Raw genomic sequence first — 18,418 nt, 5'->3', positions numbered from 1 at the left:
TGTCAGTGGGTGTGGTCACACCTGCTGATGTCATTGCTCTGCCCCTGCCTCTTTTTCCTTTCTCTGTGCTGAGAGAGGTGTACAGTTCCGTGGTCCTCTCAGCACAAAGTACTCAAGTCAACCATGTGGGTGGTGTGGCTGATCCTCCCGGAGCTGTCTGAATCAGGGAAGGAGCCTGTGGGAAAGAGGACCAGCCAGCAGCTGCACCAGGTGGATCCTGAGCCTGCTTCTGCCCCCGCCAAGCAGGTACTTCAGGCGGGGCTGCCAGAGGCTGCTTGGGAAGGAGGACCAGCCAGCAGCTGCACCAGGTGGATCCTGAGCCTGCTTCTGCCCCCGCCAAGCAGGTACTTCAGGCGGGGCTGCCAGAGGCTGCTCGGGAAGGAGCCTGTGGGAAGGAGGACCAGCCAGCAGCTGCACCAGGTGGATCCTGAGCCTGCTTCTGCCCCCGCCAAGCAGGTGCTTCAGGCGGGGCTGCCAGAGGCAGCACCTCGGCATGCACCTCTGCGTCGTGCCAAGTGCGACGCTAAGTGCACACTTAGCGTCGCACTTGGAGTCGCATGGAACAGGACCTGAAGACCCACCCACCTGCCTCTCCAGAGACACCAGCAGCCACAGATACCAGCAGCAAATAGCAGCAGCAGAGGGCAGCAGCTCTAAAGACGAGGGAGAAAGGGGCAAACGTGGACTTTATCTGCTTCTTCTTAGCTGCTGTTCTCTTTTATCTCCTTTATCTTTTATATTCTTTTAAACTGTTGTGCATTTTATATTCTAACATTTTAATATGTGCCTGGGAGGACTATTGGGCAGCTCAGGGGGTGGGGGAGGTGCCACCATAACTGTGGTCACGGGCAGGGGGAGGTATGGCACTGGGGGATTAACAGGCCAGCTGAGGAGAAGAGGGGCTAGACACCTTACAGCTGTCCCCTCTTCTGGTTCTTCCTCCAACCTGATGGTTCCTGGCAGCTTACCAGTCTGCCCTCGGGTCTGATGGTGCTGCTGCTGAATGCCAGGTCGGCCCAAAATAAAATCTCCCTCATCCATGATTTGACTGTGGATGAGGGGGCTGACCTGGTATGTATTACTGAGACCTGGGTGGGGGAACTGGGAGGGGTCACTCTCTCCCAGCTATGCCCTCCTGGGTACTCGGTGTAGCACCAACACTGACTTGAGGGTCGGGGAGGGGGGGTTGCCGTGGTCTATAGGAATTCAATCTCCCTCTGCAGGCTTCCTGCTCATTCAAGTGCAGATCTTGAGTGTTTGTACCTTGTGTTGGGTACCCGGGACAGATTAGGACTGTTGGTGTACCGCCCACCCCGCTGCCCATCAGACTCCCTGCCTGAGCTGACGGAGGTGGTCTCGGACTTGGTGTTGAGGACCCCTAGGATGATGGTCCTGGGGGATCTCAACTTCCATGCCGAGGCTGCTGTATCCTGGGCAGCTCAGGACTTCATGGCCGCCATGACAACCATGGGGCTGTCCCAACATGACATCAGCCCAACGCATATAAAAGGACACACGCTTGATCTGGTTTTCTCGACTGGGCAGGTGGATGGTGATCTGAAAGTGGAGGAATTAACATCTGTCCCTTTGTCATGGACAGATCACTTCCCACTGAGGTTTAGACTCCTGGCAGCCTTCCCCCTCTGCAAGGGTGGGGGACCTATTAAAATGGAGATTAATGGATTCTGATGGATTCCAGAGGGTTCTGGGGGATTTTCCTGCTGGTATGGCTGGTGCTCCTGTCGAAGCCCAGGTCGCTCAGTGGAATGCAGAGATGACTCGGGCAGTTGACACGATCGCGCCCAAGCACCCTCTCCCCCTGAGCAGAGCCCGGCCTGAGCTGAGGGCAATGAAGCAAGAGGGGAGACGGCTAGAATGCAGGTGGAGGAAAACTCGTGCTGAGACTGACTGAACACAGGTAAGAGCCCACTATCAAGCCTACTCTGTGGCGGTGAGGGTGGAAAAGAGACAGTTCTTTTCCACCAGCATTGCATCTTCTCAGTGTCATCCAGCGGAGATTTTCCGAGTGGTTCATGGCCTGTTACATTCTGGGCCAGGGAGAGAGACGGTGGAATCCTCGGTGGCACGCTGTGACGAGTTTGCACGGCACTTTGAAGATAAAGTCGCTCAGATTCATCATGAATTGGACACCACGATTAATGCAGTTCCATTGGTAGAGGCGTTCAGAGCACCGTCTGGTCCAGTTTTATTGGATGAGTTTCAGTTACTGAGGCCTGAGGATGCGGACAAGGTGCTTGGCCAAGTCCGATCGACTACTTGTGTGCTTGACCCTTGCCCTTCATGGCTTATTAAATCAAACAAGGAGGGGATGTCTGGCTGGGTCCAGGAGGTTGTAAATTCCTCCTTGAGAGAGGGAGTGGTGCCTGCTGCTTTAAAAGAGGCGGTAATTAAGCCACACCTGAAGAAGCCTAAACTGGACCCAGAGGATGTTAATAATTATAGGCCAGTGGCCAACATCCCCTTCCTGGGCAAGGTGCTTGAGCAGGTGGTTGTAGGACAGCTCCAGGCACTGTTGAATGAAACGGATTATCTAGATCCATTTCAATCGGGCTTCAGGCCTGGTTTTGGAACAGAAACTGCCTTGGTCGCCCTGTGGGATGACCTCTGCCGGGAGAGAGACAGGGGGAGTGTGACCCTGTTGATTCTCCTGGACCTCTCAGCAGCTTTTGATACCATCGACCATGGTATCCTTCTGGATAGGTTGTCTGGGTTAGGAGTTGGAGGCACTGCACTACAGTGGTTCTGCTCCTACTTGGATGGCCGATTCCAGAAGGTGGTGCTGGGGGATTATTGCTCTGTGCCATTGCAATTGTGCCATGGGGTTCCACAGAGCTCTACTTTATCCCCTATGCTGTTTAACATCTACATGAAACTGCTGGGGGAGGTTATCTGGAGGTTTGGGCTGAGGTGCCATCAATATGCGGATGACACCCAGCTCTACCTCTCTTTCTCATCAAAACCGGGTGAGGCAGTGGCTGTTCTGAATCAGGGCCTGGGCACGGTAATGGACTGGATGAGGGCTAATAAACTGAAACTCAATCCAGACAAGACGGAGGTACTGTTAGTGGGTGGTTTGTCTGCCCAGCTAGATGATATTCAACCTGTTCTGGAGGGGGTTGCACTCCCCCTAAAAGATCACGTTCATAGTTTGGGGGTGCTCTTGGATCCAGAACTGTCACTTGAGGCACAGGTGAACTCAGTGGCACGGAGCACTTTTTATCAGCTTAGGCTGGTATACCAACTATGCCCTTATCTGGACAGAGATAGCTTAGCTACAGTTATCCATGCTCTGATAACTTCTCGTCTGGATTACTGCAATGTGTTATACGTGGGGCTGCCTTTGAAAACAGTCCGGAAACTTCAGCTGGTCCAAAATAGGGCAGCGAGATTGTTAACAGGGACTGGCCTGCGAGCTCATATTACGCCAGTACTTTTCCAGCTGCACTGGCTGCCAGTCCATTTCTGGGTCCTATTGAAAGTGCTGGTATTAACGTTTAAAGCCCTTAACGGCTTGGGGCCAGGTTATCTGAAGGATCGCCTCCTCCCATATGTGCCTGCCCGGGCCTTAAGATCATCGTCAGTGGCCCTTCTCCATGAGCCCCTGCCAAAGGAAGTGAGGTGGGTGGCTACTAGGAGGAGGGCTTTTTCTGCTGTGGCACCCCGGCTCTAGAATGAGCTCCCTAGTGAGGTTCACCTGGCACCTACATTGTATTCCTTTCGGCACCAGGTGAAGACCTTTTTATTTTCCCAGGCATTTTAGCGTTCTAAATTTTTAGCTTTGCTGTTTTAAATCTGTATTTTAAACTCCTGCACTGCTGCTAGGTTTTCTTGTGGTTGTATTGTTATATTGTGGTTTTAATGTTCTCTATATTTTAAATTGTTTTATTGTGTGCTGTTTGGTTTTAATTTTTGTGAACTGCCCAGAGAGCTTTGGCTGTTGGGCGGTATAGAAATAAATAAATAAATAAATAAAATCCCCAACTGGGGGCAGCGTGCAAATGGATTCGGTCCCCTTCAGTGCTGGCCGAGTCCCCCCACTGCCTGGATGCCTGCTGTTATCTCTGATCTGTGATCGGAGATAACAGTGGGGATTCTCCTGCATACTACTCACCTTCCCAACTGGAGGCTTCAAGAGAGTTCCACAGGCCAAAATTTCCCCATCCCTGCCTTAGGTGGTAGAAAGTGTCAGTGGCATATTCTTTATCACCATCACCTTCTAGTTCTAAAATCACCCCCTTATAAATCCTATGCCTTTCTTATCTGGATTTTTAGAGGCTGTTGGTAGGCCTTAGCTACCCAGGGTTGTCAGCTTTTAAATTGGCTCCGGCTCTTCTGCCTTTAGCAACAGCCTGATTTACAGAGATTAGCAAAGTGATGTTACTGCAGGGAAAGAAGCATTATCTGGATGCAGTCAAAAGCTTCCCCTGCTAGTGACTGTGGTTCGTGCTGCTCTTACAGACACAAGAGCCGGGGCAGTAAAGAAGGTAGCAACTTGACATCCATATTCACCTCCACTTGTGGGAGCCAGAGTCAGTACCAGGCTGAGGTTTTTGTTTCTGGTCAGTTGCCAACCCTCCTGCATATCCCCCAAACATGAAACTGTGTCTTGCTCATCTGTTAGCTGACCGGCTTGGGCCCTTCAGTGCAAAATTGCTGATGAGAACTGCCCTCCTACAGTCTGTCACAAAAAGGAGTGCTAAGCACAGGCAGAAGCATCTAGGCCTTGCTGTTTTGATCCCCTGTGCTTTGTTTGAGTCTATTAACAGTGAAAGCAACAAGAAGCAGCAGTTACGGTCCCCTCCTCTCTCTCTCTCACTGGATTCAGCAATGACATTCATGACATTAAATTTGTATGTTCACTGGATCAAGTCTTTTTTCTTGGTGGCAGGGGGCAATGATTTTGAATAATTTATTTGTTCTGGTTTTGGTGCTCCTTTTGAAAAAGGCTTCTTTGTCTCGAATTGTATTTCTTCCCAAATGGCTGGATTTAGGTGAGTTGGGACTAAAATATCTTTTTTGATGGTGGTTTTTGAATGGGTATTAAGATTATCATGTGCTTTTTTTCTTGGTCTGTTCCTGTGTATTTAGCACCTATCTCAAACAGAGAAATTAAGCTGGGAAAGCTTTTCCTAGCATGGAGATCAAGTGTTGGGGGGAAAAAAATCCCTTGCTTAATTTCTTCCTGCAAGGAAAGACATGGGAAGAGATCCTAACATGCATGCAGAGTTAAACCGATTAAGATTGCAATCTTATGTACTAGGACTAAGTAGACCACCCATCCCCAACCTGGTGCCCTCCAGATATTTTGAACTACAACCCCAACATTCCTGATCATTGGCCATGCTGAAATCCAAAACATCTGGAGGGCACCAGGTTGGGGTAGACCCAAGTTCAAATCCACACTCAGTCATGAAGCTCACTGGGTGACCTTGGGCCAATCACACTCTCTCAGCCTAACCTACCTCATAGGGTGGTTGTGAGGATAAAATGGGTAGGTGGACAATCATGTATACCTTGAACTCCTTGGAGGAAGGACAGTGTCAAACTGTAAGAAAGAAAGAACTGAATTTAGTAGGACACTCAGGCTGTACAGCTGTTACCACGTTGGTATGAATAAATTCAGTACAGTCTTTTAGTATTTCATCTATTGAATAACCCTGTGATTCAGGGCATAAACAGAATTCACAACCCTGTGAAAACTGTCACATTGACATTTTATAGATGGGGAAGAAAAGGTAGAGGCAATTCTAATTGCTAAGTGTTGGATTCTGATATTCAGCACTCTGTCCCCTTCCTCTACACTTCCAGTATGCTAGGAGAGAAAATGATGGTCACCGCTACAAAACATTTTGCTATGACAACTTTCATCCAGTGATTTGTTGGACTTATCAGAAAGATTTCCAAAGGCAACTTCAGGAAATGTGTTATTTATAATAATCCACTTTCAAATTGTCCCATTGTAATATGCCTCACTTAAAATCAGGACTGCAGCCATGGGAGCGGAGTGAGGGGTCTAGAAGCCTTGTCCCCTAGATATTCCAGATCCCTTCAATTTTCATCTTCCATTTAAAAAAGAAAGGAAGAAAAGTATTTCACCTGCTTACTTACAGATATAAGGAAAGATGTGTAGGCAGTATTTTATCCAATTGCTCACTAAGCAGTAAACCTGTTCTCGGCTTCCAGTGTCCTGGCCAATGAGGGCAAAAGCACTGGAATGATTGATAGGCCCACACTATTTAATTTTAAATTTTATTTAATTTTATTGTATTTATAAATTGTAATAAATTCACTTCAAGCACGATAGATTATCCCCCCCCCCTTTTTCCCCTAGTTTTTGGCTGCTTCTTGTTGGTTTAGGACAGCCTGGTGTAACCTGTGGGTGCCCTGAATGGCATAACATTTCTGGTTACATACCTTCTACAATGGTTAAAAATTTAAACCAATCCTAGAATATTACAGAGGAGCAACTGCCTTCTCTTAAGGTTACAACAGTGTGGGAACCACTTTTCCATGATGCAATCCAATACTCCTGGAGAGAGTGTGTGTATGGGAAGAAAATCCTATAAGCAGGGCAAATGGCATGAATCTTTCTCACTCTGTTAGAAGGGAGAGCACCAATCAAATCAAGCATAGACATCTTCAAAATAAAAATAAAGTCAAAAAGCTCCATGCAATTTTCTCCACTCAGGTGGTTGATTTATTCATGCACACTCTCCAGCAGCATGGAATCCACTGCCTATGAGCACATGTGAAGGGGGCTGGTGTTAAAAAATGAACATTTTCCTATTGTGAAGGATCTCAAACCTTTCAGAAACAACACCAATCGCATATATAGGATTCTAGGTCAGTACATGATGAATGAAATATGATAGTCCATACCTTCATGTAACATGTGAACAAAACAGCTTCGGCTACCCCCCCCCCTCTGTAATAAATGTATGGATGGAAGGCTCCCCCTTCCATGCATCCGTTATATACCAGGAAGGAAAAAGTGCAGAAAAGGTCAACTAAAATGATCAAGGGGTTGGAGCATCTCCCCTATGAGGGAAGGTTACAACAGCTGGGATTGTTTAGCTTGGAAAAAAGGAGGGTGAGGGGAGGCATGATAGAGGTCTACAAAATTATGCATGGTGTGGAGAATGTGGATAGGAGACATTTTTCTCCCTCTCTCAAAATACTAGAACCCGGGGTCATCCCATAAAGCTGATTGGTGGGAGATTCAGGACGGATAAAAGGAAAGACTTCTTCACACAATGCATAGTTAAACTATGGAACTTGCTACTACAGGACGTAGTGATGGCCACCAATTTGGATGGCTTTAAAAGGGAGTTGGATAAAACTCTAGAGGAGAAGGCTATCAATGGCCACTAGTCCTGATAGCTATGTGCTACCTCCAGTACCAGAGGCAGTGAGCCTATGTACACCAGCTGCTGGGGAACATGGGTGGGAGGGTGCTGTTGCACTCATGCCCTGCTTGTGGGTTCCTGGTCGACAGCTGTTTGGCCACTGTGTGAACAGAATGCTGGACTAGATGGACCCTTGGTCTGATGCAGCAGCGCTCTTCTTATGTTCTTAATATATGAAAAAGGATTGTAGCACTTTTTAGACATTTTAATAATGGAGGAGTGGGGAACCTTTTTCTGCCAGAGGGCTGAATTCCATTCTGGAGAAGCTCTCAGGGGCTGCATTCCAGTGGTGGGCAGGGCCAAAGGCAAAAGGGGTGGGGCCAAACTACAAAAAAGATGATCGTATACTGTCACTTAAAGTTCTCACTGCCAGTAACGAAGCCTTACAAGAGGCATTTCAAACTTTCCAAATGGGGAAAAATGGCACAAAAGCCAGGAAACCACCAAACAACTGGTGGTTGAGGAAAGGAGGCGTGGCCATCTGGGGAACACTGGAGGGCTGGATTTGGTTCTGGGTCTGATGTTCTCCACCCCTATAATAATGTATGTGGGGTAGGGGCAGGCAAGCAGACTCCACTTCCATGTACATGTACTGTCTGGTAAGACCTCTGTGCATACACCTGTACACACAGACGCCTCCTTTCCGCACATACGGAAACCCTGGGTACATATTCCTAGCGGTTCAAAATTCACTTTGCTTTTCAAACTTTAACTTTTTTAAAAACTTCTTTTTCTTTTATAGACTGGCCCCAAAACTGTGGTGTTGCATACTTCCGACCAAACGTATTTGCAAAGATTATTGCAGGCAATGAAGCAAGGCCTCATTCTTGGCCCTGGCAAGTTTCTTTACAGGTACAAAGGTTTTAAACTTTCAAACAATTGTTATCAAACTGGGGCATGTATAAAGTTCTGGGGAGGGATTGGATTCTGAGGAAAAATGTCTCAGACATGGCTCTTCACAAGTAAGTTGCATTCATTAAAAGTCCATTTTAATTTTAATTGAAAGCTTTGTGTTTACAGGTTCAGTCCATTATATTGCTTCCCTATTCAGCATGGTGGGGAATTAGTCACTAACTGCCCTTAGTTTCCTCTGCTCTTGTTCATTAAGTGTCAATTACTGGTTTTCTTGTACTTATTTTCTTCTTTTATTTCCATCATAGCAAAACAGCACTATTTTGTCATAATGTAAATAAAAGAACATATATAAAGAAAGTAGTAATTTAACATCCCACCAAAATCACCAGAAACAAAAGCTGACTAAATAATGGGCAATTAGGCAGTAATTTCCCAGGCTTGCTGAGCAGGGAAACATTAATGGGCTCAAACCCACAACCAGGAAGCTTTCAATGTAAAAGGTTCCAAGGCATAGTCTGAAGGCACATGAGCAGCCACCTTGCTGAAGCTAAGCAGGTCTGGGTCTGGTCAGTGCCTGGAGGGGAGAGGACCTGGGAACCACATGTAGCCATCTTGAGTTCCACAGTGGAAGAAAGGTGGGGTATAAATGTAATGAATAAAATAATGAATGTAATGAATAAATATAAAGGCAGAGTTATGCTGAAAAACATCAACAGGTTTTTGCCTGTCAGTAATTGATAGGCTGATAGTGCAGTCGCATATATAAGCAATTAAAAAAAAAATCAAGGTCTGAAAAACATGGGATGACAACAGAGAAAACACTGGAGTGCAATGATTGAACAGTGATGTCAACCCATTCAGAATTTCTCTTCCAGACATGGGGCTAAACACAATTGAGGGTCCCAGTCATGCAGAGCTGCAGATGTGTACCCTCTTTTTTGATGATTCATACGTGGCTACCCTAAGGTGTGGTCACACTCCCCCTCCACATGTTCAGCCTTATGTGCAGATAATTTCTGAATAGAGCTCCTGTGTGGATTCACCATAAAAAGTGAGCGGACAAAGGATAGCAATTCATAGCAAAGAGCTAGTCTGGACTCAGCCAAGAGAGCGAGACTGCTCGGTGCTACGACAGAAAGCAGGTTTTGCATTCACTGTCACAATGCCGCCCCCCCCCCCCCAATGCAGCACCTTACTCTTAGGCCTAGGAGTGAGGAGAAGCCATCCACTCACACAGAACAAAGTCAGCGATGGCTAGAGGTTTCGAGGATCCCTTGAGCAAGATGCCCTCAGAATAGCCATCCCCACTCCTCCTCATTGCAGCTTCTCATTAGCTTGTCCTGCCCCTCTGGCTCAGATCTGTGCCACTCCCCACACTGACAGTAAGCAAGCCAGTGAACAGGCACCTGCCACAGGGATTGGAGGAATAGGGGATGCGCCCCCCCCCCCCCCCGAGGTGTGGGCTTCAGCAGATGCCATAAAAGCCTGACCCCTGAGCAAAGTAAAGTGAAAATTATTGGGTTAGAAGCTGCTGCTGCTTCCTGCCCTTGGTGTTCCCAGCCACTGAGAATCAGGCCTATTACTAGCCTCGTCCTGATTCTTGGTTATGTTAGGGCAGGAGTCTCCAATCTTTCTGGGTTGGTGGGCACATTTGGAATTTCCAAGTAGGGGAGGGGCTGTAGCTCTGTGGTAGAGCACCTGCTTGGCATGCAGAAGGTCCCAGGTTCAATCCCCGGCATCTCCAGGCAGGGCTAGGAAGGAATCCTGCCCGAAACCCTGGACAGCAACTGCCAGTCAGTGTGAACGCTACTGGGCTAGAATGATCAATGGTCTGAATCAGTATAAGGCAGCTTCCTATGTTCCTAGGTAGAACTGGGCTCCCAACAGTTGTTTGGCGGGCTGTTAGGAGCCCGATTCTGCTGGGAAACAAGGGGCACACTTTGCCCATGGCTTGCTTCCCAGCAGAATTCCTAGGATTTCAGCCATGATGAGAACCGGGGGCTGCACAAACAGCGTGGGCCACGTGTTGCCCACCTCTTCACAAGGGGGAGGTTTCAGCAGGCGGGGGAAACCCAAGGTCTGCAGAAGTACAGAAAAACAAATGCTGGAGTGGGAGGTGGGGTTGTTGTTGTTGTTCAGTCGTGTCCGACTCTTCGTGACCCCATGGGCCATCGCACGCCAGGCCTTCCTGTCCTGCGCTCTCTCCCGGAGCGTGCTCAGGTCCATATTCATTGCATCGGTGATGCTATCTAGCCATCTCATCCTCTGCCATCCCCTTCTCCTTCTGCCTTCAATCTTTCCCAGCATCAGGGTCTTTTCCAGAGTTTTCTCTTCGCATTAGGTGGCCAAATATTTGAGCTTCAGCCTCTGGCCTTCCAATGGGCACTCAGGGTTGATTTCCTTCAGGATGGACTGATTTGACCTCCTTGCAGGCCAGGGGACTCGTAAGAGTCTTCTCCAGCACCACAGTTCGAAGGCATCGATTCTGCGGCGCTCAGCCTTCCTTATAGTCCAGCTCTCACAGCCATACATTATGTATGGGAGGTGGGGACGATACTCAAAACAGCCCAATGAGAATATGAGCATGTTCAGTGGCCACAAAATACTGGTTGAATGTTGGAGGAGAGGGGGGATGGAATGGAGTCTTCTGAAAGGCTGGTATCCTGAACAGGATCACCTCCACACCGCAACATTTTGTTGTTGGTCTCACTTGTATATATGCAATAGGAAAATGCCGGGTTAGGAAAAAAACCCAAACCCTTCTGAAACCCTTCATGAAATGGTTGCTATTTCATAGGTCCTACAATGTGGAGGTTAATTGCCCCATTCCCATCTCTTTCTCTGTGATTTACATGCATTCTCTCCGTTCACTTTGCTTCCCAGGTTCGCTCCATGCCAGGTGACAAATTTGATCATGTCTGTGGGGGCACCCTCATTCACAAACACTGGGTTCTGACAGCTGCCCACTGCTTCCAGAAGTAAGTTCTGCACAGCTTGGGGATGCCTGGAGGTAGATAAATGAGAGAGTAGAATATATGATGGGCAGCTCCAGCAAAACTGTATGCCTTTTGAAGACCCATTCTCCCTCTCAGTGGTGTGTGTGTGTGTGTGTGTGGGGAGGTTACTATCCTTTCTATTGTCCACTGCTTCTCTCCCACTCCTCCTCCTCTTCCCAGGCCATTTTCACTCCAGCTGGGTTTCTTTTTGACTAGAAGGAAAGCAACTGAAGGAGAAGAGTTGTGGGGAGGTGGGAAGCAATAGGCAGGGGAAAAGCTAAGCACCGCCCTTCCTTTCTCACCTATACATTTTTGTTATTACATTTATATCCCGCTTTTTTCCTCCAAGGAATCCAAGACAGCTTATATGGTCCTCTTCCTCTCTACTTTATCCTCACAACAACCCTGTGAGGTAGGTTAGGCTGAGAGCCAGTGAGTGCCTGAAAGTCACCCAGTGAGCTTTATGGCCGAGTGCGGACTAGAACCTGGATCTACCGAATCCTAGTCCAACATTCTAACTGTTATACCACACTAGCTCTCAAATGCCCTTCCCCATATTTAGTAAAAACAGGGTTGGGAACCTGTGTTTGCCAGTGTAATTTTTCCATGTGTAATTTGCATTTATACAACTGAATGGTTTTATTAACTGGCCCCGATGAAGAGCTGCACTTGGAATGTGTAGGGAACTTCATGTTTGAATAAACTTTTCTGAGTACCTATGGCTTTGCTAGCAATGTGGTATACTGTGGTAGCTAGCAATGGTACTAAGCCATTTTAATGTGGAGAACAAGGGTGCTTCCAGACAAGGCCTTTACCATGTAACTGCCCTGCCTCATTCACAGAATTTTACCTGGGGTCCAAACAACAACATCTTCCACTTCTACCCCTCCCGTGGTTTCCCATTGTTTCTGTCTTTTTTTCTCATCAGAAAAAACCATCAAGAAAGAAAAGATGGAATAGCCACACAATGCCTTTTGATTGCTACTGATAGGAGGCCTCCATCTGGAAGCACCCTTAGACACAAGAATGAAGGAGAAAGAAAGCACAATTGAGACCGTGTTATACCACACACTTACTCCTACATTACTTCATTTTTAGGGGACAGGCAGAAGATGTCACAAACTGGCGAATTCTTCTAGGCAAGCATAAGCTTCACCACCCTGAATCTACAGAGAGAAGCTACCGGGTGAAGCGCATTTATCGGCATGAACATTTCCACTACCCTCAGCTAGATGAGCTGGAGTATGACATTGCTTTGGTCAAACCAGTGGGAGACATTATGGCCAACAGGTTTATCCATTATGCGTGCCTGCCAAAGAGTGACAGCTTTCTCCATCTGGGACACTCCTGCTGGGTGACCGGCTGGGGGGGCACAAGAGGTATTTCATAGTGCCTCAGACTACACAGTTTCAGTGATGAGATGCAGAAGCACATGGTATTACTTATTTAGCTATACTTTTTATCCTCCCCTTCAAAGATAGGTACCCTGCCTTCCATTTTATCATTGCAGCCACCCTGTATGGTAGATAGGGCTGAGAGATGTTGATTGGGTTTACGCAACATGCTAACCCACACTCAGTGCTTGAGTGTGGGTTGTTGTTGAACTGTGGGTTGTTTGTTGAACCGTGAGTTAGCATGTTGTCTGAACCCAGGTCATTTTCCTCAGGGTGGCTTGTTAACCATGCAGTGTGGCTTATTTTTCTCGAACGAGCCACCTTCAGAACCCATGGTTTGTTCTTGGGTTGTTCAGGATGGTTAACAAGCATTCCTGCAGAAAATGTCCTCGGTTCAGACAACATGTTAACCCATGGTTCAACAAACAACCTGCAGTTCAACAATAACCCACATTCAGCCACTAAGTGTGGGTTAGCATGTTGTGTGAACAGCCTGGAATAAGGTCAGCCAGGGTGGTGCATCATATAGCTGAGGGTGGATTTGAAACTAGGACACCCTTGTCCAAGTCTTTGTACGCTGCATCCCATATATACACTTAGATGGGATGCAGTGCAACTCTGAGAACCCAGCTTACAGCAATTTCCTATTTAGATTTCAATAATGAAGAGTGGTGGTGAGCAACACACGGCCAACTTTGGGTATACTTTTATTTTAGAGGTGGGTGGGGGAGAAATTCCCACTTATGCATTTTTGTCTTGCATAATTTATTCTGCTCCTGCTAGTCAAGAGGCAGGAGGAAGGAGCTATGCAGGACACTAAAACCCCACCCTCATATCCCTGGAAATTTACTGACATCTTCACCTCCACTTTTGTAAAGTTTTCCTGCCTGGTTGTCTGGGAACAATTCTTACCCGTCATAGGTGACCAGTTGAATTGGTATTAAGAAGCCTGCATTATGGCAGGTGGGAACCTCCTCCTTGTGTTGGCAATCCTATGTTCCTTATAACATGTAGTTCCACTGAGGATCAGCAGTACAGATATCATGTGGCTTGGTTGTGTGAACAAGACTTGTAAAAGATGGAAAATTAGAATAAGATCTCCAGATTCATGAGATGCTAATTTTTGAGAGTGCTCTTTTTTTTCCTTTTGCTGTTCTTAGGGGAAAAATATGTTTCATAAGAAAAACCTTTTAATAAAACTTTTCCTTGAAATGTTATATCTGGAGTAGCAATATTCTTGCTTTTACTCTTTATGTTTTATGTATTGAAGGTGGGAAAGAAAACTTCACCCTATCTGAGGTTTTGAACCAGGCTCAGTTACCAGTCCTAGATTTCCACACATGCCATCTCAAGAAATTCTGGGGAGGCAAAGTCCAATCATCAATGCTGTGTGCTGGATTGAAAGATACCACAGGGTCTCCTGCTGCCTGCCAGGTAAAAAAAACAGCAGTTAATCCAGGGCCTTTCCACAAAATATTTTAGGTGCAATCAGTGGATAACTTTCCCCCAAAGTTGTCCTTTTAGGGCGCTTTCACACTAAGCATTTAAGGGAGAATTGGCATGCTGTGTTCCCTGACAGTGTGGAAGGCAGTTGTTAGCTGTGTGGGCAGTATTTTACTTCTACTCACAGTGGAAGAGCAATGATTATTATAGTGCTAGGAGCCAGCTCCATCTGAAGCAGTCCAGGTTACAGTAGCAACTCTAGCATCTGAAGATCTGGTTGTGCCGTGTGTACATTGAGAACCCATCAACAGAATTCGGTTTGTTTGATTCTGTGAACTAGATGGTACCCCACCACCAGTCATGAAAGTATTGTGAGGCGTAGGGGGAGGGATATCTGGATAGGTACCCCTAGCCTTGTAGCCCTACATCTCCTTTAATCATGCCCATCCCATTGAACAAATCCCGGATCCCATCTGTAGCCATGCCCCTTCTCCAAAGAAAGTTATGAAGCAGTAATATATGACAAGTGCCTCTGAGCATGTACAGAGTGTTACTTCCTCCAGTAAGTAACAGCAACCTGTCCCCATACAGTTAGAAACATGGAACAGGGTCTCCTTCCTGGACAGATGGCAAAGCTCCCCCATAGGCCTGGATCCTGGCACCTCCCTTTTCAAAAACTAGGCACCATCTCCCTTGATGATATTCTGAGACCACTGCCCAGGTGTGTGAAGTGGGTGGGTTTTTTTTTTAACTTTTGAAGCTCAAAACGTGCTGTGCTGCTAACTGCTAAGCCCTGTGCTAGTACATCATATGTGACTCTGCTCACTCAGGGTCAAGCTGGATGTGATCCAGGAGATCTGTAAATAGGATTCCCCAGTTTCATAAAGGGGCTACTAGAAGCTGATGCAAGTGGCAGCAGGGGATATTCGAGACCATGGCACTAGAGGAGGGTGGTTTAACTCTCCACCCACACTATTTTCCCCAGGTACCCCCCACCCCCCCCAAACCTAGTTATTTGCTGCATGGGTCAAAACATACAGGTATTAAATGGGTACCTATATGTTTTGCCACATGGGGGAAGTAAATTTGGGGGAGGTGATTTTAACTAGGAAAATGGCAAGGAGGAAAAGTATTAATCTCTCTCCCAGAACACTGAGGTCTCAGTCCAAATCGTCTCCTCCCTACCCACCCCCTTTAAACTATTAACCCTTTAAACATTGTGAAAGATCCTAATCACTGATCTCCCACACCACCCTTAGATTGACACTTGCTTCCACCGCTGAATGCCACTGGCACAAGACCATGTTTCAACCCTCGGGCAATCTTTTCTTCTTTCAGGGAGACTCGGGTGGCCCACTTCTTTGCCAGATTGGGAAAGATACTTGGGAGGTCCATGGAGTCGTTAGCTTTGGACCAGTTGGATGCCAGGTGCAGAACAAGCCTACGGTCTTTACTAGGACATCTGCATACATTCCGTGGATTGAAGCTATCAGGATGCAGGACCTTTTTTTGTAAAGACAGGAAAGACTAGGAGAGCCCAGAAATATCAATAAAATGATTTGTAAATGCAGGAATGTGTGCTTATTTTAATACTGGGGATATGATTTGGGAAATGAGATTCAATGAACCCAGGCCTTCAGGTCGAGCCCCACAACTTTTCTCACAAATTGTATTCTACCAACTAAAACAGGAAGTAGGGCTGCAATCCTATAACATAGAATCATAGAATAGTAGAATCATAGAATAGTAGGGTTGGAAGGGGCCTACAAGGCCATCGAGTCCAACCCCCTGCTCAATGCAGGAATCCAAGTCAGAGCATCCCTGACAAATGGCTGTCCAGCCTCGTCTTGAAGGCCTCCAGTGTGGGAGAGCCCACCACCTCCCCAGGTAATTGGTTCCATTGCCGTATTGCTCTGACACTCAGGAAGTTTTTCCTGATGTTCAGTCGGAATCTGGCTTCCTGTAACTTGAGCCCATTATTCCGTGTCCTGCACTCTGGGATGATCGAGAAGAGATCCTGGCCTTCTTCTCTGTGACAACCTTTCAAGTACTTGAAGAGCGCTATCATATCTCCCCTCAGTCTTCTCTTCTCAAGGCTAAACATGCCCAGTTCTTTCAGTCTCTCTTCATAGGGCTTTGTTTCCAGTCCCCTGATCATCTTTGTTGCCCTCCTTTGAACCCTCTCCAGCTTGTCTGCATCCTTCTTAAAGTGTGGTGCCCAGAACTGGACACAGTACTCCAGATGAGGCCTAACCAGTGCTGAGTAGAGGGGAACTAGTACTTCCCGGGATTTGGAAGCGGTGCTTCTATGAATGCAGCCCAAAATAGCATTTGCCTTTTTTGCAGCCACATCACATTGTTGGCTCATATTCAGCTTGTGATCGACGACAATTCCAAGATCCTTCTCGCTCGTAGTGTGGTTGAGCCACGTATCCCCCATCTTGTAACTGTGCATTTGGTTTCTTTTTCCTAGGTGCAGAACTTGGCATTTGTCCCTATTAAATGCCATTCTGTTGTTTTCTGCCCAGCACTCCAGTCTATCCAGATCACTTTGAATTTTGTTTCTGTCTTCCAAAGTATTAGCTATCCCTCCCAATTTTGTGTCATCTGCAAATTTGATCAGCATTCCCTGCACCTCCTCCTCCAAGTCATTAATAAAAATATTGAAGAGCACTGGGCCCAGGACTGAGCCCTGCGGTACCCCACTCGTTACCTCTCCCCAGCTTGAGAAGGTCCCATTAATAAGCACTCTTTGGGTCCGATTCTGTAGCCAACTGTGGATCCACATGATCGTTGTTTCATCTAGCCCACTTCGAGCTAGTTTGCTCATCAGGATATCATGGGGCACTTTGTCGAAAGCTTTGCTGAAGTCGAGGTATATGATGTCTACAGCATTCCCACGGTCTACAAGGGAGGTGACTTGATCAAAAAATGAGATCAGATTTGTCTGGCAGGACTTGTTTTTGACAAATCCATGTTGGCTTCGAGTAATCACTGCATTGTTGTCAAGGTGCTTACAGATGGATTGCTTTATGATCTGCTCCAGAATTTTCCCAGGGATTGATGTCAGACTGACTGGTCTGTAGTTCCCAGGTTCCTCCTTTTTACCCTTTTTGAAGATAGGGACAACGTTAGCCCTCCTCCAGTCATCTGGCACTTCCCCGGTCCTCCATGATTTCTCAAAGAGAATAGACAGCGGTTCTGAGAGCTCTTCTGCCAGTTCCTTTATGACTCTAGGATGCAGTTCATCTGGCCCTGGAGATTTGAACTCATTCAAAGTAATGAGGTGTTCCTTGACCAACACTTTACTTGGAATAGGCCCCACTGAACATGGTGGGGCTTATGTCTGAGTAAACATCCATATAGTTCCAGTGTAACACCATAAACCTATATATTTCTACTCAGAAATAATGCCCAGTGATTTCAGTACCTTCAACAACTGCGCCCCAACTTTCAATCAAGACATCTTCAGTTTCTTGTATAAATGTTCCATATTTGCACAGTAGCACGTTATTGTCCCACTTGTGTAGATGCTGCCAAGGGGTATGTTGGCTGCAGATGATGGGAGATGTAGTCCAACATGTCTGGAGGGTGCCAGGTTGGTGAAGGCTGTGGCAGTCTTCCTTTTGGCCTAGCAGGGATCAGGGGATTAGCTCTGTGGTCTCAGGCGTGCTGTTGGCACACTTGGTAACACCCCCAAACTGTCACAATACAATCGTAATGCAAATCATGATGCAGTGCCGAACGCTCCTGTTCACTGTTCCCATCAGCTAGCCGTGTCCTATCCACTCCATTCATTCATCCTTCCACCTGGTTTTCCCGTTCTCTCCCACAATGGTCAGTCAGTATTTTGTGCCCACTCAACACACGCAGTTGCCATTGGGCTGTTTGGGGCCCTCAAATGTAACCTTGATGATGCGCTTAATTGAATTAAATGCCAGACCTTGATTTCTAAAACCCACTTTCTTTTTAACTTTGTGACATCTTGTAACATAAGCAATTTAGAAAGGTCATTTCCCAAATGATGAAAACATCTCAAGACTGCATCTCCACATCTGTCAATGAGAAGATCTGGATTTCAATTCTAGCCCACATGTCTCTAATTTGGACACAGATGATACTTCTGTAAATGAAAACAAAGCGGCTTGTGGCACCTTAAAGCAGGCATGGAGGATATGTGGCCCTCCAGACATTATCTGACTGCAATTCCCATCATCCCTCAGCACTGAGTATGCTGGCTGGGGCTGATGGGCATTGTAGTGCAACAACATCTGGAGGGCCTCACATTCCCCATCCCTCCCTT

General features: G+C 46.8%; 1 protein-coding gene across 1 annotated transcript; it reads left to right on the top strand.

The window, feature by feature from the left end:
• Window positions 1-4,773: 4,773 nt before the first annotated feature.
• LOC146350628 (elastase-1-like) lies at window positions 4,774-15,684 on the top strand. The gene is made up of 6 exons (XM_084845309.1): window positions 4,774-5,012; window positions 8,170-8,279; window positions 11,166-11,260; window positions 12,377-12,657; window positions 13,943-14,106; window positions 15,454-15,684. The coding sequence occupies exons 1-6, from the start codon at window positions 4,874-4,876 to the stop codon at window positions 15,628-15,630; spliced, it is 966 nt and encodes a 321-aa protein (XP_084701435.1). The 5' UTR covers window positions 4,774-4,873; the 3' UTR covers window positions 15,631-15,684.
• Window positions 15,685-18,418: the final 2,734 nt, after the last annotated feature.

Source organism: Heloderma suspectum, chromosome 3 (genome assembly GCF_057233095.1).
Source record: "Heloderma suspectum isolate Gila_16-S chromosome 3, 16-S_ref, whole genome shotgun sequence".
NCBI classification, from domain to species: domain Eukaryota; kingdom Metazoa; phylum Chordata; class Lepidosauria; order Squamata; family Helodermatidae; genus Heloderma; species Heloderma suspectum.
This window is presented reverse-complemented; position numbering and strand designations above follow the sequence as displayed.

Bases quoted from the DNA above. Each gene is read 5' to 3' on its own strand.
- LOC146350628 (XM_084845309.1), top strand. From the start codon at position 4,874: ATGTTCACTGGATCAAGTCTTTTTTCTTGGTGGCAGGGGGCAATGATT. The intron at 8,280-11,165 runs GTACAAAGGTTT...TTTGCTTCCCAG, and splicing joins CCTGGCAAGTTTCTTTACAG to GTTCGCTCCATGCCAGGTGA. The intron at 12,658-13,942 runs GTATTTCATAGT...TATGTATTGAAG, and splicing joins CGGCTGGGGGGGCACAAGAG to GTGGGAAAGAAAACTTCACC.